The sequence below is a fragment of the Nothobranchius furzeri genome, chromosome 1 (genome assembly GCF_043380555.1).
Source record: "Nothobranchius furzeri strain GRZ-AD chromosome 1, NfurGRZ-RIMD1, whole genome shotgun sequence".
NCBI lineage: Eukaryota > Metazoa > Chordata > Actinopteri > Cyprinodontiformes > Nothobranchiidae > Nothobranchius > Nothobranchius furzeri.
Genome location: NC_091741.1, coordinates 38,374,558 through 38,396,496, shown reverse-complemented (window position 1 = coordinate 38,396,496; position 21,939 = coordinate 38,374,558). Strand labels below are relative to the sequence as shown.

Genomic DNA, 21,939 nt, shown 5'->3' with positions numbered 1-21,939 from the left:
TTAGATACCGGTGTGTCGGCACTGAGAATAAACTGAACCAAAAATAGGTTTTAGGTCCTCACATCTGATTCACTGTGAAGTGTCTGGAGTCATCTGCCTCTGAAAGGTGCTATACAAGTGCAGGTTCTTTATCACGTCAAATTCAAAAATAAAGTGCTTAATTAAAAAATATGTATGGCTTGACACATAAATTCTGTACTTGCAGTAATTTACATATTGAACCCATTCAGAAAGTAAGTCATTTGATATATATTACAGAGTAAAAGTACTTTAGTGCAATACACCGTGTTTTTCTGTCCCGCGGGATCCTGCGAGCCAGTTACTGAATCGGTCACGTGGTACGGACTGTCAGCGATGCCTTGAACATCACTTCATACATAATCAAGCCTCATTATGTGTTTCACATAAAAAAATAAGATTAAATCTATATTTTAAGAATTTATGTTGGACACGTCCTTAATCTCAAAATGTTTTCGGATCATCCTAAAAAGGAATTTGTTAAACATCTTTGGTGTGTTCTTACTGTGTTTAGTTTCTAATTCCATTTTTGGTTCTTTTTAAAACACAGGAAAGGTTTTTCTTTACCTTGCTAACGTTTCGTTTGCCGACTGCAAAACATCCTCAGAGCTTTTGCAGTCGGCAAACGAAACGTTAGCAAGGTAAATAAAATCCTTTCCTGTGTTTTCAAAAGAACCAAAAATGGACTTAGGAATTTGTTAGTTAAAAAATAGTTTTTCAAAGTCCATTTTAGTTTTGCAATTTTATAAACTGTAATCCAAACCCGCCATTTAAAATTTAAACTAAACTATTTCATTAAAACAAACAAGCAAAGACTTCAACACAAATCAATGTTTATTATTTAATTTAAAGACATTTGAATTGCCATTATATTTGCATAAAATTCCAGTACTTTATAAAAATCAAAGCTTCTATTATGTAATATCAAAATAAAACTGTTAGCTGCAAATAAACTAACTTCATTTCATAAACCGTTAGTGCATTTCGTAAACAAAACATGAGTGAATAATAACAATAAAGAAAATGGCAGAAGTATCCATCAGAGAGCAGTAGAGTCCTAAATATTCATTTACTTCTGCAATAAACATTCTGCATAAAAAGTTCTTTAATTTGAATTTGAATAATAAATAGAAAAGTTTAGTCCTCTTTTACTGTGGACATTGCTGATTTATTGTGGACACAACATAGTGAAACTGTTAAATATGCAGAGGCTCCATTCTGCCTCAGAGTTCTGTGGTCATCCTGCAGAAATTCAAGCGGCACACCAATGGTCATTTTTGTGTTTAAATCAGTCTAAACTAAAGCGGCAGAAAAGTGAGGACATGTTTTTGTGAGAGTTTACACAAAGTCTCTGGACCTCTTGATGGCACAACAAAGAATCATGCTGAAGATCATCCCAAAGATCTGCAGAGACAAAGAGGCAGGGACATTTTAATCATTTATAAAGCGATTTGATGTGAAAAAAAATGTTACTTCTCAGAGCAGTTTGTGTTGCTTTTTCATTTCCAAATTAAATTTTTACCCATTCAAATCTTTACCAAGAGAAAAAGCTAATTATTTTAGCCAAATTAGCACATTTTACAAAGTAATAAAACAAAAAGGACTTGGAAAAGCAAAACAAAAAGTAAACCAGTTAATATTTTTTACAAAAACAAAAGCAAAAAAGTTAGCTATATTAAGACACAAGAAGAAACAATCTTTTATACAGTGCGTCTCAAGATAAAAATCACGAGGTGCTTCACAAAAACTTAAATAAAAATATATATAAAATTGGGAGGTATAAAAAACTGAGGAAAAGGAAAATGAATAAGTGGTAGAGTGCTCAGCATAAATGAGTACACCCCACTACATTGTCAGAAAACCTTTAGTTTCCTCTCAGAATCAACATTTTCTATGAGATACCAAACTACAAAATACCCACAAAGGTGGGCCATTGACTGTGAACATTTGTTCATTTTCCCACACAAAAAGTGATTTTCCTCACTGTTATGGATTTTATCAATAACCCAATACCTGCAGCTAAGAGGAAGGAGATGATTAAGCAGACAAGTCACCGATTGCAATCAGGGGCAGAAGCTCAAGCAACTACCAAGAGAATCTGCCCTGAGTTTATTTATACAAGAACAAAAAGATAAGACAGTCTGTGAGTGTGTTGCAAAAATAAGTACACTCCAATTATAGTCTTAGGAGAAAAACCACACTTAAGACTACAAAATAACAGGCATTCAACCACAGGTGAGTCTAATGATTCTTTTAAGAGGTGTCCAGCAGCAGGTGACTATAAAAGTGCATTACTTAACAAATAAAAGCCCTTCCCATTTCATGCTGTCAGCAACAGCTCCACATGGAAGAGAAATGTCACAACATCTGAGAAAGGTAATAATTTCTTTACACAGAAAGATGAGAGCTACAAGAAGATCAGCAAAGCTTGTTACATATCAGTCAATACTGTAGCTAAATGCATCCAAACATTTAAGAAAGATGGAAGAGCAACCATATTACAGACACGTCCAGGCCGTCCACAGAAGTTCAAATCTCGACTGGTGCGTCTTCTGATGAGAAGGGTTGAAGAAAATCATGCGAGTTCACTGCAGTTAGCTAAAGCAGTAGAAAGCCAAGCTGGAGTGAGTGTTTCCCGTGACACCGTACGGCGCACACTGCAGAGGAATAGCATGCATGGGTATCGTCCATGAAGGAAGCCTCTTCTAAAGCCCGTGCACAAAAAAGCACTCCTAGGATTTGCTAGGGCCCATGCTGAAAGAGATGAAGACTACTGGGACTCTTGAGTGATGAGACAAATATCTGTTTTTGGAATTAACTGTTTAAAAACTGTATGGCATTGTAAAGGTGGGGATTTCAAAGAGAAAAGCATGGCGCCTACAGTGAAACATGGTGGTGGCGGTGTCCTTAGTCAACAATGTACTGCTCTACAGGTGCTGGCCAGTAAATTAGAATATCATCAAAAGGTTGAAAATATTTCAGTAATTCCATTCAAAACGTGAAACTTGTACATTATATTCATGCAATGCACACAGACCAATGTATTTCCAATGTTCATTACATTTAAATTTGATATTCATAAGTGACAACTAATGAAAACTCCAAATTTGGTATCTCAAAAAATTAGAATATTCTGAAAAGGCTGAATATAGAAGACACCTGCTGCCACTCTAATCAGCTGATTTACTCAAAACACCTGCAAAGGCCTTTAAAAGGTCCCTCAGTCTTGTTTTGAAGGCACCACAATCATGGGGAAGACTTCTGACTTAACAGCTGTCCAAAAGACAATCATTGACACCTTGCACAAGGAGGGCAAGACACAAAAGGTGATTGCTAAAGAAGCTGGCTGTTCGCAGAGCTCTGTGTCCAAGCACATTAACAGACAGGCGAAGGGACGGAAAAAATGTGGTAGAAAAAAGTGTACAAGCTCTAGGGATAACCGCACCCTGCAGAGAATTGTGACGACAAACCCATTCAAAAATGTGGGGGAGATCCACAAAGAGTGGACTGCAGCTGGAGTCAGCGCTTCAAGAACCACCACGAGGAGACTCATGAAAGACATGGGATTCAGGTGTCGCATTCCGTGTGTCAAGCCACTCTTGAACATGAAACAGCGCAAGAAGCGTCTCGCCTGGGCCAAGGACAAAAAGGACTGGACTGATGCTGAGTGGTCCAAAGTTATGTTTTCTGATGAAAGCAAGTTCTGCATTTCCTTTGGAAATCAAGGACCCAGAGTCTGGAGGAAGAGCGGAGAAGCACAGAATCCACGTTGCATGAGGTCCAGTGTAAAGTTTCCACCGTCAGTGATGGTGTGGGGTGCCATGTCATCTGCCGGTGTTGGCCCACTCTGTTTCCTGAGGTCCAGGGTCAATGCAGCCGTCTACCAGGAAGTTTTAGAGCACTTCATGCTTCCTGCTGCTGACCAACTTTATGGGGATGCAGACTTCACCTTTCAACAGGACTTGGCACCTGCACACAGTGCCAAAACCACCAGCACCTGGTTCAAGGACCATGGTATCCCTGTCCTTGATTGGCCAGCAAACTCGCCTGACCTTAACCCCATAGAAAATCTATGGGGTATTGTGAAGCGGAGGATGCAATACGCTAGACCCAACAATGCAGAGGAGCTGAAGACGACTATCAGAGCAACCTGGGCTCTCATAACACCTGAGCAGTGCCACAGACTGATCGAGTCCATGCCACGCCGCATTACTGCAGTTATTGAGGCAAAAGGAGCCCCGACTAAGTATTGAGTGCTATACATGCACATTCTTTTCATGTTCATTCTTTTCAGTTGGCCAACATTAGAGAAACAAACATTTTTTCATTGGCCTTTAGAATATTCTAATTTTCTGAGATACCAGATTTGATGTTTTCATTGGTTGTCACCTATAAATATCAAAATTAAACGTAATAAACATCGGAAATACATTGGTCTGTGTGCATTGCATGAATATAATGTACAAGTTTCACGTTTTGAATGGAATTACTGAAATATTTTCAACCTTTTGATGATATTCTAATTTACTGGCCAGCACCTGTATACTGAAGGAGGAGCACGTGGTCGTCATGCACTTTTCCAACATGACAGTGATCCAAAACACACATCTAAAGCTAATGTTGCATTTCTGCAGAAGAACAGGGTGAAGGTGAATGAATGATCAAGTCTGTCTCCTGATCTGAACCCAATCCAACACCTGTGGATAATTCTGAAGCAGCAGGTTGAGCATCACTCTCCATCCAGCATCCAGCCTCTAATAGAAGCTTTTGTTGAGGAATGGAAAAAAAGTTGATGTTGCAATATGTCGCCACCTTGTTTTAAAGGGGGTGTACTCATTTATGCTGAGCACTGTAATCAGTGGATCCAGGGAAATGCAGCATTGGTTGAAAGAGCTGAATGACTAAATAAGCAAATGTTTCCACCTTTAGTTTGTACTAAGCTAAACGCTAGCTAGCATTAGTTAGCTCTCTTTATCCTGAACGCTACATAAGTCATCAGAGGCCATCTCTGTTCCGTCGAATGGGGTGACGGAGTTGCGTCGTCCCAAGCTGGGCAAGCGGCCCACCAAGGCAGTGCCAGAATGCCAGATAGGCCAGTCCACCCCTGCTTTACATTACATCATATTTATATCCATTTGCATCGAAAATATCTTAAATGATTGCATTCAAAGGGTAGAAACTAACTTACTACCGGCTTACTGGTTTGATAAAAATGTCCTCAAAGTACCGTTTGTACTAAACTCACCATGATGACTCCGATACCGATTCCAACTCCACCAATAATGTGCAGCTTGTTGTTGAACACCTCGTCGATGGCTTTGGGGCAGCTCTGCCAAAAGATAAATAAACCATGAACTGTGCGAGTCATAACATGATAAAACTGACTAACATTAGTACTCATCTTATTTTTAGTAAAGGCAAAACTAACTGGTTTGTGTAATCTTGTGACCTTATTATATTTGACATTTAAACGTTTTAATCAAACTAATGAAAGTCACAGCGATTCGTTAAATTTTATATTCCAGTCTATTCAAAAATGTAAAAAATATATAATTAAAATGTTGTATTAGTCAGAATACATAATATGTTGCTTTCTTCTACCTAAATTGCACGTTCAGAGAACACTGGTGTGCATATGGATGCTGCGTTACCTTTGTGACAATGATCTCCAGTCCTTCCTGCTTCGGACAGATGTCTTTGATGGAATCAATCACAGTTCCTGTGGGACCACAGCAGTCCAGCTTTGAGGAGAAAAACCAGATGTCAGAATGATAGGAAGGATCTTGATGTGTTAGTTGGCTTGATGAAGGTTCTCACTCCAAAGTGGATGAGGCGGAGGGTCTCCTTCAGTGCTTCCTGTTTTGTAGTTTTGTAGTTGTCGTAGGTCTGCTTATAAAACTCTGTGACATCCTCCACCACCTGCAGAGATTAGTGGAACATTACTAAACACCTGCAGATATGATTTTATTGCGTTCTGTTATGTTTCACTGGTTTAGTTGTACCGTTTCCCGGTTGGAGAAGCCCCAGATCCCTGCAGCCACTTCCACAGCGAAGATGACGAGCAGGAAGAGGAAGAACTAAAGAATAAAAGAACTGTTTTATATGCTGCATCTACCTGCTGGTTGCTTATGGTATTGCACAGGAAACAAATCACCCCATTGGCCAACTCGGAGTCGTGATGTGACCGATTGCTCTTTTACAATCCATTCTCTGACAGCAATGCGTCAAGGTGAGAACATGCAGATCACATCTAGAGTTTCAGATGTTGAACTAACAGAATGCTATTGATCAGCAAAAAGTTGAGTCTTCTGGTTTTTTCCGAGTCAAACAAACAACTCAGGCTTTTGAATGAATAATAAAACCTCCGGTGGAAAGTGGATTTAATGTTGTACATTATGGTAGAGGTAGTGAGGGAGACAGGAAGACCCATCTTGTTGCTTGACTGCCCAAGCCAATCAATGACAGACAGGTGCTGACCTCACAGTTTTGGCCCGCCCTGGAACGCTTGGAACCATGTTGAAGCACCTACTGAATAGTCTGCAGCAACAACAGACTTGGTGCTGATGGAAATGCTGTCCAACCAAATCAATCTGAGTTGGTGCTGGACAATAGCTCAATAACAATATATATATCCATCGATAGACGTGTGGTTCAATAGAAGAAAAAAATGGATCAATAAAACTTTAATAAAAGTTTCCTATTTTCATTAAAGCCTATCGGGTAGCTTCCTACTAGAGTCATTACTTACACCCAACCAATCAAAAACACAGACCCAAACACACTTCATCACCAAGCCCTACCCTCTCAGAGCTAAACAGACAGAAATGGGACTTAAACAAGATGTTGCAACAATGAGAGGTGGAAGAAATTGTCCCAAAAATGTTACAGTAGTTCACCAGCGTGGCAACATTGTCATTCTTACAAGTCTAACAAAAAACAAACAACGGTGGTTTGCAAAGTTTTCAAAGAATCAATAAAAACTAAGTCTGATAACACAACCAACTTGTTTTATCATACAGTTATTACATAAAATGTCTAGGGCTGCACTTAAAATATATTTTCTACATTTTTTATATAGTTTTCAATAATTATTAATATTGATCTATATCGTCCAGCCCTAATCTGAGTCATGCCAGCGGGGTCGGTACAAATGGAATCACGGCATGATGAAAACCCTGAAAGAATGACTCACCAGCCCCAGCAAGCAAGGCGATTCTTTGATGGCTCCACAGCATCCCAGGAACCCAACCACCATCATCAGAGCCCCCGCAGCGATCAGAATGTACACTCCTGGAACAAAAATATAAAACATGCATCAAGAACAGAGATTACAGATGAGCAAGAGACTCTGGATGAGCTTCCAGATTAGAAACTACGTCAGGTGTCAGCCGTGAGCGAGAAATTCGTCTGCAATAGAATCTGGCGAATAGCAGCAGCTTTTAGTCAAACATTCAGGTTCCGGATTACCAGGTAGGATTATTTTCTCTGTGAGCTCGTTGTTAAAGTATTCAGTACCCAAACAGCCACCTGCATATGCGTGGGGAGCTGGGTTGGGTTTAGATCCAACAGATCTGTCACATTGTGCTCGTTTGTGTTCTTGTTTTGACAAAATAGCATTAAATTATCTATTAAAATGTTTTCTGCTCACATCCAATATTTTTATGAGACGATTGGTCCTTGACTCATTTATCCTCTACTGTAATGCGAGTTTTGTATTATTTGAGCAACTTGAAGAACCTGCACACCAAAACCTTGCATAAAGCTAGTCTGTTCGTCAACACCACTGATGTTCTGTTACTTTTGATGTTAACACTGGTTAAAACTGCAGGTGGGTTATATGGCCCAAATACAGTATCACAAGGTTTCAGATAATAACCGTAAACCTGACAAATAAAAAAAGACATTTGTTTTTCATTCAGTCACTAATTCTCAAACTCGAGGACTAAACTGGCTGTAAACACATAAGAGCACTGAGATACAGTTGGAGAGAAAGTATTTGGCGTTAAGTGGATTGGAATAACTTACCAGTGTCGCTAAGGTCAATGGCCTCTTTTAGCTTGTTTAGATCTGCAGTGTATGAACATGTTATGCCTACTTGTGGTTGTTTTTGATTTTCTGTTTTTGGTAGAGACTTTGATTGTTCATAGTGCAGTTGTGCTGTGGCAGTATTTTTATCTTTTATTTTTAGTTATTTCTTTTCACTTTTTTGTTGAATGCTCAGTGTTTTAGTATGGTTTTCTTTTTCCTACTTTAGAGACTCTGTTATGTAATTTATTTTTCTGTAGGATAAATGATAATAATAATACATTTTATTTGAAGTGTCTTTCAAAAAAGTCAAGGTCACTGCACAATCAGGGTAAAATAAAACACCAGTAACAGTTACAGTGAATAAGCTATTTTGAACAGATGAGTTTTGCGATTAACCTGAAATTGGTGAAGGCTAAGTCATGTTCCTAAGGTGAGCAGGTAATGAGGGAAGTGATAGGGAAGGGGCTGATCTGCTAAATGCTCGGTATTCCATTGTGACAAGTCGTGCTGGTGGATTAGTTAAGTTAATGGAAGCAGAGGATCTGAGCATGTGAGTGGGTGTAGTGACTCGTAGGAGCTGTGAGGGATAAAAGGGGGCAAGATTATGAATGGCCTTATAGGTAAGGACTACAACTTTGTAGTGGACCCTGAACTTTATTGGCAGCCAGTGAAGCTGCTGAATAACAGGGGTGATGTGATCAGAGTAGAGTGTTTTGGTGATCATACAAGCAGCTGAATTTTGAACCAGTTGAAGTTATGTAGTAACTTCTGGGGCAGACCAAAGAAGTGAGTTGCAATAGTCCAGGCAGGAGGTGACCAAACTGTTGACTAAAATAGCAGTAGAGTGATTTGACAGAAATGGACCCAGGCGGTTAATATTTGGCAGGTGGAAGTAAGCTGCTCAAGTGACACAACTGATGTGGGATCAGAAAGACAACGTGCCGTCCAGAATTACACCAAGGCTTTTTATCTGATTCGAACAGGTAACTGAAGTGTTGTCTATTAATACTGAGAACCTTGATGCCTTCGCTAATATTATTATTAGATTTCCTGCTCATGAGAAGCACCTCGGTTTTACTGGAGTTCAATTGCAAGACGTTAGAAGAGAACCAGGACTTAATCTCAACAAGGCAATCAGTAAGTGAGCTCCATGTGGAAGCCGTGCAGCTGGTGAAGTTGAGATGTATAACTGAGTGTCATCTGTGTAACAATGAAAGTTTATATTCCATTTACAAACAACGACACCCAAAGGGAGCAGAAAAATGACAAACAGCAAGGGGCCAAGGACCAAACCTTGAGGAACCCCAGATACTACATGAGTGGGAGCAGAGGTACATGTGTCCACCTGAATGAACTGAGTTCTGTTGGTAAGGTAGGATTTAAACCAGGTTAATGTGAGAGATACCTAACGCATAACCTTTTCAGTAGGGTGAAGTGACATACTGTGAATTGCAACACTGAGGACAAGGAGAACAATGATTGTGATTAGGCCTGAGTCTAGCTATTAGAAGCCTTTGTAGAAGGTCCCACTAACAGCTTCAGAACCATAAGCTGCAGACCCCTGCTTAAGACGGACTAAGGACAGAGATACATTTGCTACTCTGGTGGTTTCAAGTTTAAATCCCATTGAACTAAAGAAAAAATCTAGGATTCCACGACCATATAAGGGAGTGCACTCAAACATCTCCTGCTGTAAAATGACCCATAAAGTACATCAGTCAGTGTCGTTCTGGCGTGTTTGGATCATCCCACCCATCCAGATGCAGGAAGTCATCATGAAGCAGAAACTCAGGCGAGTCATTCACAGGATGCATCATAATTTCCCATCAAGCTGTCAGTTTACAGGAGATGTTTGCTTATTGTGTCACAGCTGGTTTGAGAGGAGTCACACATCTTTGTGGTAGTGGTAGTGAAAGAGCACATGTCACCCCTCTGTTCATTGAGCTCCACTGGCTACCGCTAGCTCCACGCATCAAATTCAAATTGCTAACACTAGCATACAAAGTCCGAGACGGTACGGCTCCCATCTACCTGAATCCTCTTGCAAAGGCTTACGTCTCGGCCCGGCCGCTCCGGTCATCACAGGATTGTCGGCTAGCAGTGCCTACACCACACTCAGGACAATCCAGACTTTTCTCATGCATCGTTCCACAAATGTGGAATGACCTTCCAAGCACGACCAGAACAGGGGCTTCCTTTTCAATTATCAAGAAACTCCTGAAGACTCTGCTCTTCAGAGAGCATCTTCTTAACTAGCACCTTCCCTGCACCCATCCCCCCTCTCTACTGTCCACTCCTTGTTCCCTCCTCTCCATGACTGATGTCAATGTTGTTGTTGTTATTGTTGTTGTTAGCCTCAAGGGCAAAATGCCGATTATCACTTGTAAGTCGCTTTGAACAAAAGCGTCTGCTAAATACATAAACATAGTTTTAACAGGAAGAGATTTCCAAACCGCAGTCTCAGATGATTTGATGTTTTTATTGGTCTCGTGAGTCTTTCATGTGGATGAATCCTTAAAACGGACAAAGAAACCAAAACCCACCAGCTCTTCACAGATACCAAGGCTGTTATTAAGATGTTTGTCGTTTCAAAGCCGTCCTCCGTTGCCTCGCTGCCCACGTCTCTTATCAGCCTGGTGGAGGCGAAAAACAAGAAGGCGAGTGGAGCCAGTCAGCCTTTCTGTGACGGTTCCACCAAGACCTCAGAAATCTGTGAACAAAGAGTCGGCTGTCCCGCACAGATGAATGACAGCAGTGTGTGGAGGGTTCTGCCGGGCTGGAGGAACCGCCTCGCCGTGGGCCACCGCTGGCCTCAGCTGCCCTTTAAACGCCCAGCTTCTGTGATCAGCTGCTTCAGCTCCAACATGCACCACGTTAAACTCCAGCTGTGCTGCTGGTAGAGTTTTATTGAAACAAAAGGGACAGGGAGGTGAAGGACAACAAGGTCATCTTCAACTTGGTTCAAGTGACCTCATGTTGCTCCACCCACTTTACTTTTTCCAGCTTTCATAACTTTGTAAGAGCATTTCCAGTCCAGCGGCTGCATCTGTGACAGAATCCCTGAAGAATGAACCAAATTTGAAAACCAGTGTTTATACTTCATCTGTTAGTCAGTTCCTGGGAGAATCACTGGTGAAGAGAGCTCCAGACCACCTCTGAATACTTTCCATTTAGGCTGAATACTTTCCATCTAAGCTGTAGCATCTTGGAGCTCTGGAGAAAATCTGGAGGTGAGATCTTTGTTTATGGGAGGATGGCATGCTCATCTGAGCTAGATGAGGGTCCTGGAAGTAGCAGAAAAACTCAGCCTTCAACAGCACAGTGATTTTTCCGGGATCAACAGGAACTTTACACGTTTAATCAGGGCTGACTGATGACAGGAACAAAATCATAATCACGATTACTTTGGTCAAAATTAAATCAGGACTAATACGATCAAACTTTAAAAAATATAAAACCTAAAACATCTAGAGATCACATTTCAGGAGACTGCAGGTATCAGTTCAGATCAGCAGAGGGCAGACTAGAGTCGATAGAGCTGAAAACAGAAAATCTCCTGCAGAAGGTTGGGCGTCCGAGCAGAGAGAGTGAAAGAACAATTCAAGTATTTTTAGGAGCGTTGATGCTTTGAAATACAGCCGCTCACAGAATTACTGGTGGTGTTTTTTTATGAGTCATAGGTTGCTGGTCTTATTAAACCGACATTTAAAAGAATGCCTTTGAACTCGTACTCTGGGTTGGGGGAGGACGGTACGCTAAAATCGGTTCGATGTTTTGAAAAGCTCGGTTCGATAAAATTTCGGAATATTATTATTTTTATTTGTTTAATATCTGAAGCGGCTCCTGTAGTGAGCAGAACCGTCATCACAGGCTGCTGATCTAGCATGATGTCTTTAATTATTTCACAGGTTATTAGCGCCTTAAAAACTCACCTCACACCACCCGGAGTTTCTTCTCTAAAACTCTTATTAAATAACGCGCTTCCTTCGCGCTGTATTTCTGTTGTAGGATGAAAACTTTACATCAGTTATCCCAGGGGAAAAGTTCAGCAGACGTGCTTGTTTACATTTTAGTTGCTGCTAGCTGGCACAGTGTGAGAGAAGGGAGGGAGGAGCAACGCGACGCAACGCTCCGTTCAGCGACAGCCAGCTGGTTTGATCTGCTCTGAAAGGCATTGATCAGAATTTGCAGATCACGTTTTTCAATTACCATCTGAGCTGAAGAATCTGTCTGTTCTAACTAACTTCACCTCTAGTTAAACTGCGACTGAAAAATGGAGGAAACTGTACCCACCTATAGTCATTAGCCACTTAATAATATATCTCTGACCGAGTTATTTGTGTAAGCTGCAGTTTTTATAAGGTCTTCTGTTCCGGCCTTGCCTGGCCTGCCAGGCCGGAAGCACGGTATAGAATTAAACAGAGGACGAGTCTGGCAGGCCAGGCTACTGGCCTTAGTTCAGGACACTACCTATTTTATTTACCATTGTAGATTAATTGCTTGTAATATTGTAAAAGACATTTTGTTTACTTATTTTTATTATTGATGTAAATGAGTAGTTTTTAAAATGCATCTCCTGTTTTGGATTTCAGCTTAGTTATGAGTATCTCTTTATTCTTTGGTCAACTGTTTATGGTTGTATTTAGCGCTACATACGTTATTTACTTGTTGTTGAACTCCATCCAGGGACAGGAGTTGTAAATTAGCACTAGCTATAAACTCTTGATCAGTTCCCTTTTGTACTATGCTGGACAGCCATGTCTCTGTTAAATAAAGAGAATCAAAGTGAAATGAAAAATCCTATTTTGTTAATAAAACTCTTATTATGCTCATAGAATCCCCAATAGACATAACTCAGACAGATTAAACAGCATAACACTATCCTCACAATTTCTACGACAAACCAACCAACTACAAAACAGAAATATGAAACAAGTCAAATTATCGTTTGTGATGCATTTTTAACAGGAAGATTGGTTACAGGAAATAAAAGCTCTAAGGTACAAAACCACTTCCTGTTTCAGCAGATGACTAAAACTACAGCAGGAATCTCATGTCAAGCGGACGAGGTGGGAAAATGTAAACAAGTCTGATTAATTAAATTCTACATTTTCTTTTAGTTCAATCATGAAAACAGTTTGATCCTTCACTAAATCCTGTGCCAGTTCAGATTTGATAAGATCAAGGGCGCCCCCAAGGGGTGGCCACGGGTGGCCATGGCTACCCCTACCAAAAGTTTCTGGAGGTGCCCCTGGATAAGATTCACAGAATTTTGTTTGCATGAAAACAAATCAGGGCTGTAAAACAGATCTGACTTCCTGTAGCTGAAACCTTTTAGCAAATACAAGATCCCTCTCTTACCAGTGAAGAAGACGGAGGGAGAGTCCTCTCCTTCAAACAGTCCTTTAGTCCTGGAGTCGAACCTCAGCCAGAGTCCCACAGCGAGAACTGCAGTACCTGCAAGCTACAACGACAAAAGGAAACCCTTTTACCCTCGCTGCAGGACCGTTAACACACCAACGCTCTCACAGGTTTGAGTTGTTCCAGAGATGGTTCAGTCTCCAACTCTAATCCTGGATGGACCACCTTACCAACCAATACGACGGGTAGAAGTTATAGAAACAAATATTTAAACCGGCAGCTAAATGAGATTAAAGTCAGAATACAAAAATACACTACAACACTTCACTAAAATCTGTTTGTTACAAGTTCCAATGAGGTCACTTCTTCACCAGGCTTAAAGGTTCATCTTTAGGCTGCTAAAGCTGCTTGGTGATGCGGCCCATCACTTTTGGATAATCTGAATTGAACAAATCTTTGACATAGCCGAATGCTGTGTGACCTCCCATTAAAATGACCCAATCAAATCGTAATCCCGTTAGCAAAGATCGCAAAAATGTCAGAGCAAGAGATCAGATGGAAAAAAATAAAAACAGAAAAGTCCGTCTAAACCTCTAGAAGCCCACGGGGTTGATTCATCGTTAAGTACAAAAATGTTTTGGTAGTATTCAGAGTAGGCTACTACTTAATGCACACCATTTCAAATTTTTTCAATGCATTGAATGTCGAAATTTCCCAGGTGTGGGTTAGTAAAGGTTTCTTCTACTCTCTTCTACTTTATGAGATGTTAAAAGCGTCGTGACTCTGGGTTACATTTCATTCAACGTCAGATGTTAGCTTTAGCCAGTTAAGTTCTGGTAAATTAGTTTTATGAATTTGTTTTTAAAGAGCCCAAATCAACTTTTTTTTCTGATAAACTATATAAATGTGTGTCTAATCGTGCTGCAGTCACGTGTAGTCAATAGTTTTGCACTTCAGTGCATTTTAGTTAAAATTTTAATTTTCTGTCTAAAACTGTCAGTGTTGTGCCGTTGTCAGGTAACAACTCTGAACTGCATTTGAATTTAAATCTGCCATCGCTATTGGCTAAGAAGTGCCCTAGAACGTTAGCGGGTACCATATGATGTCACAATGTTGTTGTGAGCCTGTGTGTGTGTGTGTGTGTGTGTGTATTTGTTAGTGGTTCCGCCCTCTCGGTCTGCTAGGCAACGACATTTGTTGCATTTTTCAAACAGGAAGTGGGAGTTGAGTAAGAATTTGGTAGGGGGTGACTTGCTCTTTAAATAAATTTTAAATTTGGGTGTGAATGGGTGAATGTGTTGCAAAACACCTTGGGAGGGATCCAGGACTCTAGAAGGCGCTATATCAAGTACAAGCCATTAAATTTGGCTATAAACTAAAAGCTCAGTGGGCAAAAATCTCACCGTCCAATAATATTAAACACCTGGTCACCATCATGCTAGCAGCTGCTTGAGCTACAGCCAGACAAACCAGTAGGAGTGGATTAGAAGATGCTGTGTCGGCTGTAACAGGTGACTTGGAATAACTTCACCAAACATCCAAAGAAACCAGCTCTACTCGTCACTACCTGGAATAAAAACATGAGATTAAAATGATCTCAGTCACTAAAATGCAAGCGAGAGCCAGAATTTCAGGTTGCTGATGTTAGACTTTGAACTGGAAAAGTCAAAACAAATAAAGAGAAAAAGCAATGAACATGCAGCCGACTGGAACAACAGGTCATCAACGTTTTCAACCCGTTGCTGTCACCTTATGGAGACCGAATTATCTCCTTTTCTGTTAAAACAAACAAACAAACAGCGTTTCCTGGACTCTGAGTCACTCAGTGTTTCGTTAACCTCCCATCCTTGACAGGCTTACATCATCAGCATTGCTCAACAGCTGGATGTGGACTCAACCAGACAGGAGAACTCCTGCTGCTGTGGTTCAGTGATCCTGAATCTGGTTACAGCCAAGCCCCCACAATGGGCTCAAAAATTGAGGCCAACCCGGAAGTACCAAAAATTGCAGTTCCACCCTCATCCACTAGGGGCTGGTGTCAGAAGCGAGCAAATCCTCATTGACTCCCATGTTAAAAATACCAATTTCACAGCAGAAATAAACATGTTTACAGCCTGGTACCAAAACATGTTTTTTGTTTAAATGATCTAGTTTACACTCATGACAACTCTGAGGGGGTGAATTTTTTTCTCACTCTTCTGTTTAAGTGTATTAAAAGCCAAAAATTAGGGGCGACAGTGGCACAGGAGTTAAGTGCTCGCCCCGTAATCGTAAGGTTGCAGGTTCGAGCCCAGCTCAGTCTGTCGCTGTCATTGTGTCCTTGGGCAAGACACTTAACCCACATTGCCTGCTGGTGGTGGCCGGAGGGACAGGTGGCGCCTGTGCTCGGCAGCCTCGCCTCTGTCAGTGCACCCCAGGGCAGCTGTGGCTACATTGTAGTTCATCCCCACCAGTGTGTGAATGTGTGTGTGAATGGGTGAATGACTGACTGTGTTGTAAAGCACCTTGGGGGGTTCCAGGACTCTAGAAGGCGCTCCGGGGAAAGGCTTCAGTAGAGCCTCGGTCTGGCTTGGAAACTGTTCCGGCATTTTGAGTCTCTGTGTGTGTGCATTCTTTTTGGATATTATTTGTGCAATTGTTGGACAAAATGACTTGCTGTGGCATTAATTGCACTAATAGAGCGTCCAAGGAGTCTCCACTTAATTTTTTTCGGTAAGTAAAATTATATTTATGTATTTTAGGTCACTGCCGAGCCGAGCTTAGATTTTAACATGTACTGTTTAACCATGACATTTAAATGTAATAGGGTAAAACCCAGTGCATTTAACATAATGCTGCACTTTAGAAAATGGGTTGAAATATAACATGTTGGTGGAGCTGGGTTCCCACTATCGGCTTGTGGAGCTCTTCTCCCCTCCCCGCAACTCGGCGCATCTTTGTCTTATCGCGGCTTCTGTCTGCAGCGCGGGCTGCCAGCTTGTGGAGCTCTGGGTTGGAAACCTTTCCACCCGGTTCTTCTCAGCGGCAGCTCTGCACATCTCAGATGGCAGCGGCGCTTGTCTGCTGTGCGGCTGCCGGCTTGTGGAGGTCTCGGAGACCTCTGTGTTCCACCCGGTTTTACCCAGCGGTCAGCCCGGCTTATCTCTGACTCAGAAGCTCTGGTGTTGTGCACAGTTAACTCCGGTTGTAGCTAGGTAGCTACCTCTGTTAGCTTAGCTCCCACCTCCGCATTAGCTTTGGGTTAGCTTCAGGTTAGCTTGTAGCTAGTTCGACTGGGTGTTGTCAGTTGATCCCAGCCTTACAGCCCCACCCTCAGCTCCATCTCTCTTCCCTTTTATGGAATTGTCTGGGCTTGACGGAACCTGTGACACAGTCAAAATGGCGGTGGTGGCCACCTCCCATTTAGCCTCAAAAACGTGTTATTGGAGCCTATGGAAATGAATTGTCCAGTATTTATATGTCGATGGTTACAGCTAGGCTGTGAAACAGGAGGGAGAAGTGGGGAAACCAGCCAAATAGTTGTTATGAGATACGCTTGTTCAGGTTTAGTGAAGACTACAAACACTGAGCTGCAACACCGGTCAGCTCCTGGATTTCTGTTGTTAGAGGTTTAAATGTATCAGGTAAGGATACGAATTTTACTTCTAAAGGTGTGGAACACTCGTTTAATCAATACATTTGCAGTGGTCTCTACTAGGAATACATTCAATGACTACGTTTACATGCAGCCAATATCTGGGTTATGATCGGGTTAAGGTCGGTATTCGGGTTTCTGAGTTGATCAGAATAACCCGTTTACAAGCATAAATAGAAAGAGTTACCCCTAACTTGCATAACCCGATGTAAATGCGGACGTTGGGCTAGCGTCAGGATGTATGGACTACGTCCAGACGCAATATGCGTAATTTCCGGTTCTTCTCGTTCCGGTATCCGTGAAAACAACAAAATGTTTCCCAGTTCGGAAGAGATAGCGACCGCGTTTGTTTGCGCTTTAGTTTCCTCGTCACTCTGAAAGTGTGGTGCTGTGCCGCGACTCGCCATGTTGCTCCCAACGTGTTTACTTCCGGAGTTCTGGTGCATACAAGACGTCTCACTACTCAAAAGACCAAGATTCCTTGCGAACAGAGCACGCGCAGAACACACGCTTTGATGGGGATATCCCGATATGCGTTTACACGACCAAACATTCGGGTTAGAAAAGGGTTACCCCAGGTGTTGTAACCGGGTTTTTAAAAACCCGGTTATGAGCATATCCAGGTTTCTGGCGGTGTTTACACGGACCTGCGGAACCAGGTTATTGTGAATATTCGGGTTTTAAAAGGGCTACTGGCTGCATGTAAACGCACTGACTATGTATATTGCGCCAAATCACAAACATTCCAATACAGTTCAGTAAAAAGTTTCCTATAAAAGGAACCCAGCCGATTGCATCGAGTCACTGACTAGTGTCAGAGTCTTTACAGCCCCCCCCCCCCCCCACACACACACACACATGCAGAATAGTGTTTTGATGGCTACATTGTGATTTCTGTCCCAGGGCAGCTGTGGCTACAGTCAGTGTAGCTCATCACCACCTGGGTGTGAATGTATGTGTGCATGGGTGAATGAGTGATTGTGTTGTAAAGCACCTTGGGGGGTTCCAGGACTCTAGAAAAAAAAACCACGGCTAACCAGTAGGTCGAATCTTTGGTATCTTTGAAAATCTGTCAATAAAAACTGAAACGCCTTATTTGGCTTTCAAGTAAACATAGTAAATCATTTTTCCTGACAAAGTTTAAAAGTTTGATATCATGAGGAGAATCAGTTTGTGAATTTAAAATTCAAACAAACAAAACTCTAACTGAATGATCACTGTTCCGCTTTAACGTGTAAGTAAATCCTTAAAGTGCTATTTGTCAGTCTGAGCCAGAGCAAAGTCATCGTAACCAAACAGCTAAATGAGCTGTTTCGCCTGCAAGTAGATTATTTCCTACAGGCAACAAGAACGACTGATTACCTCCCTGTTAAACTCCACATCAGGCATGAGAAAGTCAATAGACCCAAATCCTTCTTGCCTCAGATGTTGCTGGAAAGCAAATATTCTGAACCGCACCCAACAATCAGTCTTCCTGACGTGATGGCAGCTGGATTAGGAACGAGGCAAATGGTTTTTAAAGCCTGACAAGGAAGTGACACTAAATCAACATTTCACACAAAAACGCAGAAACCTCTCAGCTGTCCAGCAGCAAGAAAAACATGTTTTTCCAAATCTCTAGGATGACCACAGAGAAACAACACGGTCCGCCCTAATCACGAAAACACAAACGAGATGAACCGAAACCGAGTCCCTGTGTCCATGAACAATACAGGTCCGCTAGAGAGGACACGGCGGGACGTCTTTAGCGGACAACGTCAGCTTGTTAACCACAAAGACCCTCAGCAGAAACATTAACGGAACAAAAAGTGTGAAATCTGAGCGGTTAGACATGATTCAAACAGATTCATTCCTTTGTTAGGAAACAATTCAGCCCCAGAGACCTAAGATTAACCAAACCACATCCCAGCAGTGGTTCTGAAGGCTAATCTGCCATTATAATCTCTATGATACAAGGTGGCGGGGCGGCTGAATCAGAAAGCAACACCTTCATGTGAGATCAGTCTGCATCTGAAAGCTACTAAACCACTAAACGGTCACAGTAAAGAAATAAATCCTAAAGTTTAAACATTTTTTAGACTTAGGCAAGAGTGCCCAAAGTGTGGCCTTCAAAATGATTTTCAACCAGTTTGATTCAAGACCAGGAGAATGTTCTCCCATCAGCACATTCGGTAGATTCAGAAAGGTAAAAAGGAAGTTTTTTTTTTTGCAAATCTGAAGTATCCTAAGCTCATCCTCATATTTAGGTCCGGTCCAACCCAAGCCCGCATAATTCAGGTCTGGATATGAAGCAAAACAGGAAGCGACAAATTGTAGTTCCACCCTCATCCACTAGGGGCTGGTGTCAGAAGCGAGCAAATCCTCATTGACTTCCATGTTAAAAATACCAATTTCACAGCAGAAATAAACATGTTTACAGCCTGGTTGAAATACAACATGTTGGTGGAGCTGGGTTCTGACTATCAGTACGGTCCCCTCCCCTCAGCGGCAGCTCGGCGCATCTCTGACTGCAGCGGCGCCTGTCTGCTGCGCGGCTGCCGGCTTGTGGAGCTGTCGGATGGAAACCGATGTGAAAAACATGAGCTCCGAATAAAACAAACATCTTAAATATTATTGGAAGTTTAGGATTTTTTTAATGTTTTATTATTTTCTGCATTAAACAGAATTTGAGTCAGGCTCAAACATGTCTGAAATGAGACCTCTGGGTTCAAACTAAAGAAAGTAGTCAAACCTACCATTTGGTGTTATTTCTTACACCCTTGAACTGCGGCATGAATGTCTAAACTCTTAAGCTGCTCAAAGACATTAAAAACTAACACATGAACCCATTATGGCTTTTTTAACCTAAACTAAAGGAAATAGTTGGACATGTCCTCTAGGTTTTCAGTATTTTTTAGCATCTGCAGGGTGCGTTTTCCCCACAGCCTCAGATGTGAGGAGGAAACGGATTTTTTTTACTTGGTTAAATCTTCATACATGTTTAAAATGTTTGGCACATTGTCCTAGGGACGGTTGTGACTGACGGGGATGGCGTGTTGTGTCAGATACATTTTATTCAAAAAGCAAATATCTGATGTAATCTTTTATGGATGAAAAAAAATCCTAATGAAATACGGTAACCGTGATGCGTCGAGACATCAAGTCATGAGACTAGTGACGTTTCACACCTCTAACATATACGAGACCTGAGAATCAACATTTATTCACCCCGTAACGCTCCTGTGACAACATATCTATCCAGCTGCTGTGGAAGCTCTTCCCCACCGAGCTACGGTGTTTTACGGTAAAAGCGTTTGTCCAACAGTCTGTTATTGATACGGATAGGAAACTCATTCAACAGCATTTTGATTACAAAGCTAATCATAAGACAGCAGCTACAACAGGTTAGATGAGTTTTCTGTTTCATATTTTTATTAAAGTATACAAAATTACAAGAAAGAATATACATTTGTTTTTGTCGTGAACATATACAGCCTTGTTTTTACATTTTGTCATAAAGGATACGAGAAATAAGAGGAAAAAGAGAAAAATTATATAAAAAAGGAAAATAGAAGATAAATAAAATAGATATATAATCGCAAAAAGTATATATATTAAAAAAAACAAAATAGAGTCCCTTATAAGCCTGACAAAATGTTTTAATAAATTGAATTAAAAACTTTGGGCATATCTCCATACCAAATCTTACTACATATACAACGTGGTCGGTAACTGCACAGCGAAGTTGGGACATAGAAACAGAACATTAATGAAATAAATTGGTAATTAAGTCAAATAGAAATGGAGAGAAAGAGAGCGAGTCAAGGAAAAGGAGTAGGACCTGGCTGCAGACATCAGCTGGTGTGTCGAGAGCAAGATGGCGTGTCATTACTTTTACCGGAAAATCGACGAGCGAAAGACCTCGGCAGGAAGTTGGTCTTTTTTTGGCGGCCGCTACGTTGTTTTTGTTTCAACCATACTCGGCGGATTTCAATTGAGGAAAGGTAAGGATAAGGATGATAGATAAAGAAAGATAAGGATGAAATTAACTAATTGTTGCAACCGTTCTTAGTTCTTAAATGTAGGCACTGTAGCGTTTAAAGCTTTACCAGAGAATTATTGCAAAGGCACCGTGTTTCATAGCTAATTGTATCAATATTAACACGCAGTCTTAAAATGAATGCAGGGAGTTCACAAGCTAACACAAAAGCTACATCAATAAAGCTATCAGCAATTGTAGCTTAGCTTTAACTTAGCTATTTGATTTTTCTGGTCTCCCTGTTTGTTAAAACAGTTAAAGTAATAATTTTAACTTTATATATAAATTAGATATGATATAAAGACCACGATTTCTAATACTGACTTGACTGAAACGTTATTAATACCCTTTTTTAATTAAAAAGCGTAGATTTTCAGAGATTTGTAAGTGGTTTCAATCACTAGTTTTCATACAAGGCTAAAGTTAGCTTCCGATTCGGGAAATGGCTAAAGGGCTAATACACCCAATTTTTCTCTACTCTGACCATTTTTATTCTGCTCTAGCTCAAAACCTACAATACATACACTCTTCAAACCTGTTTTAGATTATTCTGGGCTCGTAGGAATGCATAAAACATAGTTTGTGATTTGTGAAACCTTCCTCTGATTTGTGAAACTTCAAAAAGACAGATTTATGAATTTATTTTTCAGCATCTGGCCCACACTGGAACTGGTCCTGTGCACCCAGAAATAAAATGCATTTTCTGGACAAGCTTAGCTTTCAATATCTCTAAATATTTTTCAGTTATTGTGTGTGGTGTGCTGGGTCATTCTACTGTGGTTGCACAAATCAGGTGTCCTGCAACAGGTACAATAACTTTGAAATAGTAGCCGCTTCTCTAATTAATGCCGCCCTCCTTCTGATTGTGTTTCAGAATAAT

At 41.1% G+C, this 21,939-nt stretch overlaps 1 protein-coding gene across 2 annotated transcripts in view; it reads right to left on the bottom strand.

The window, feature by feature from the left end:
- Positions 1 to 834: 834 nt before the first annotated feature.
- LOC107386892 (CD9 antigen) overlaps positions 835 to 21,939 on the bottom strand; it is a 35,552-nt gene continuing 14,447 nt past the window's right edge. For both annotated transcript variants that reach the window (XM_015961558.3, XM_015961566.3), the window contains exons 2-8: positions 13,408 to 13,510; positions 7,211 to 7,308; positions 6,021 to 6,095; positions 5,836 to 5,937; positions 5,670 to 5,759; positions 5,264 to 5,347; positions 835 to 1,422 (exon numbers count right to left, since the gene is read on the bottom strand). In XM_015961558.3, coding sequence (XP_015817044.1) covers positions 1,357 to 1,422; positions 5,264 to 5,347; positions 5,670 to 5,759; positions 5,836 to 5,937; positions 6,021 to 6,095; positions 7,211 to 7,308; positions 13,408 to 13,510 — 618 coding nt within the window. In that variant the 3' untranslated portion in view covers positions 835 to 1,356. The remainder of the gene's footprint in view (positions 1,423 to 5,263; positions 5,348 to 5,669; positions 5,760 to 5,835; positions 5,938 to 6,020; positions 6,096 to 7,210; positions 7,309 to 13,407; positions 13,511 to 21,939) is intronic.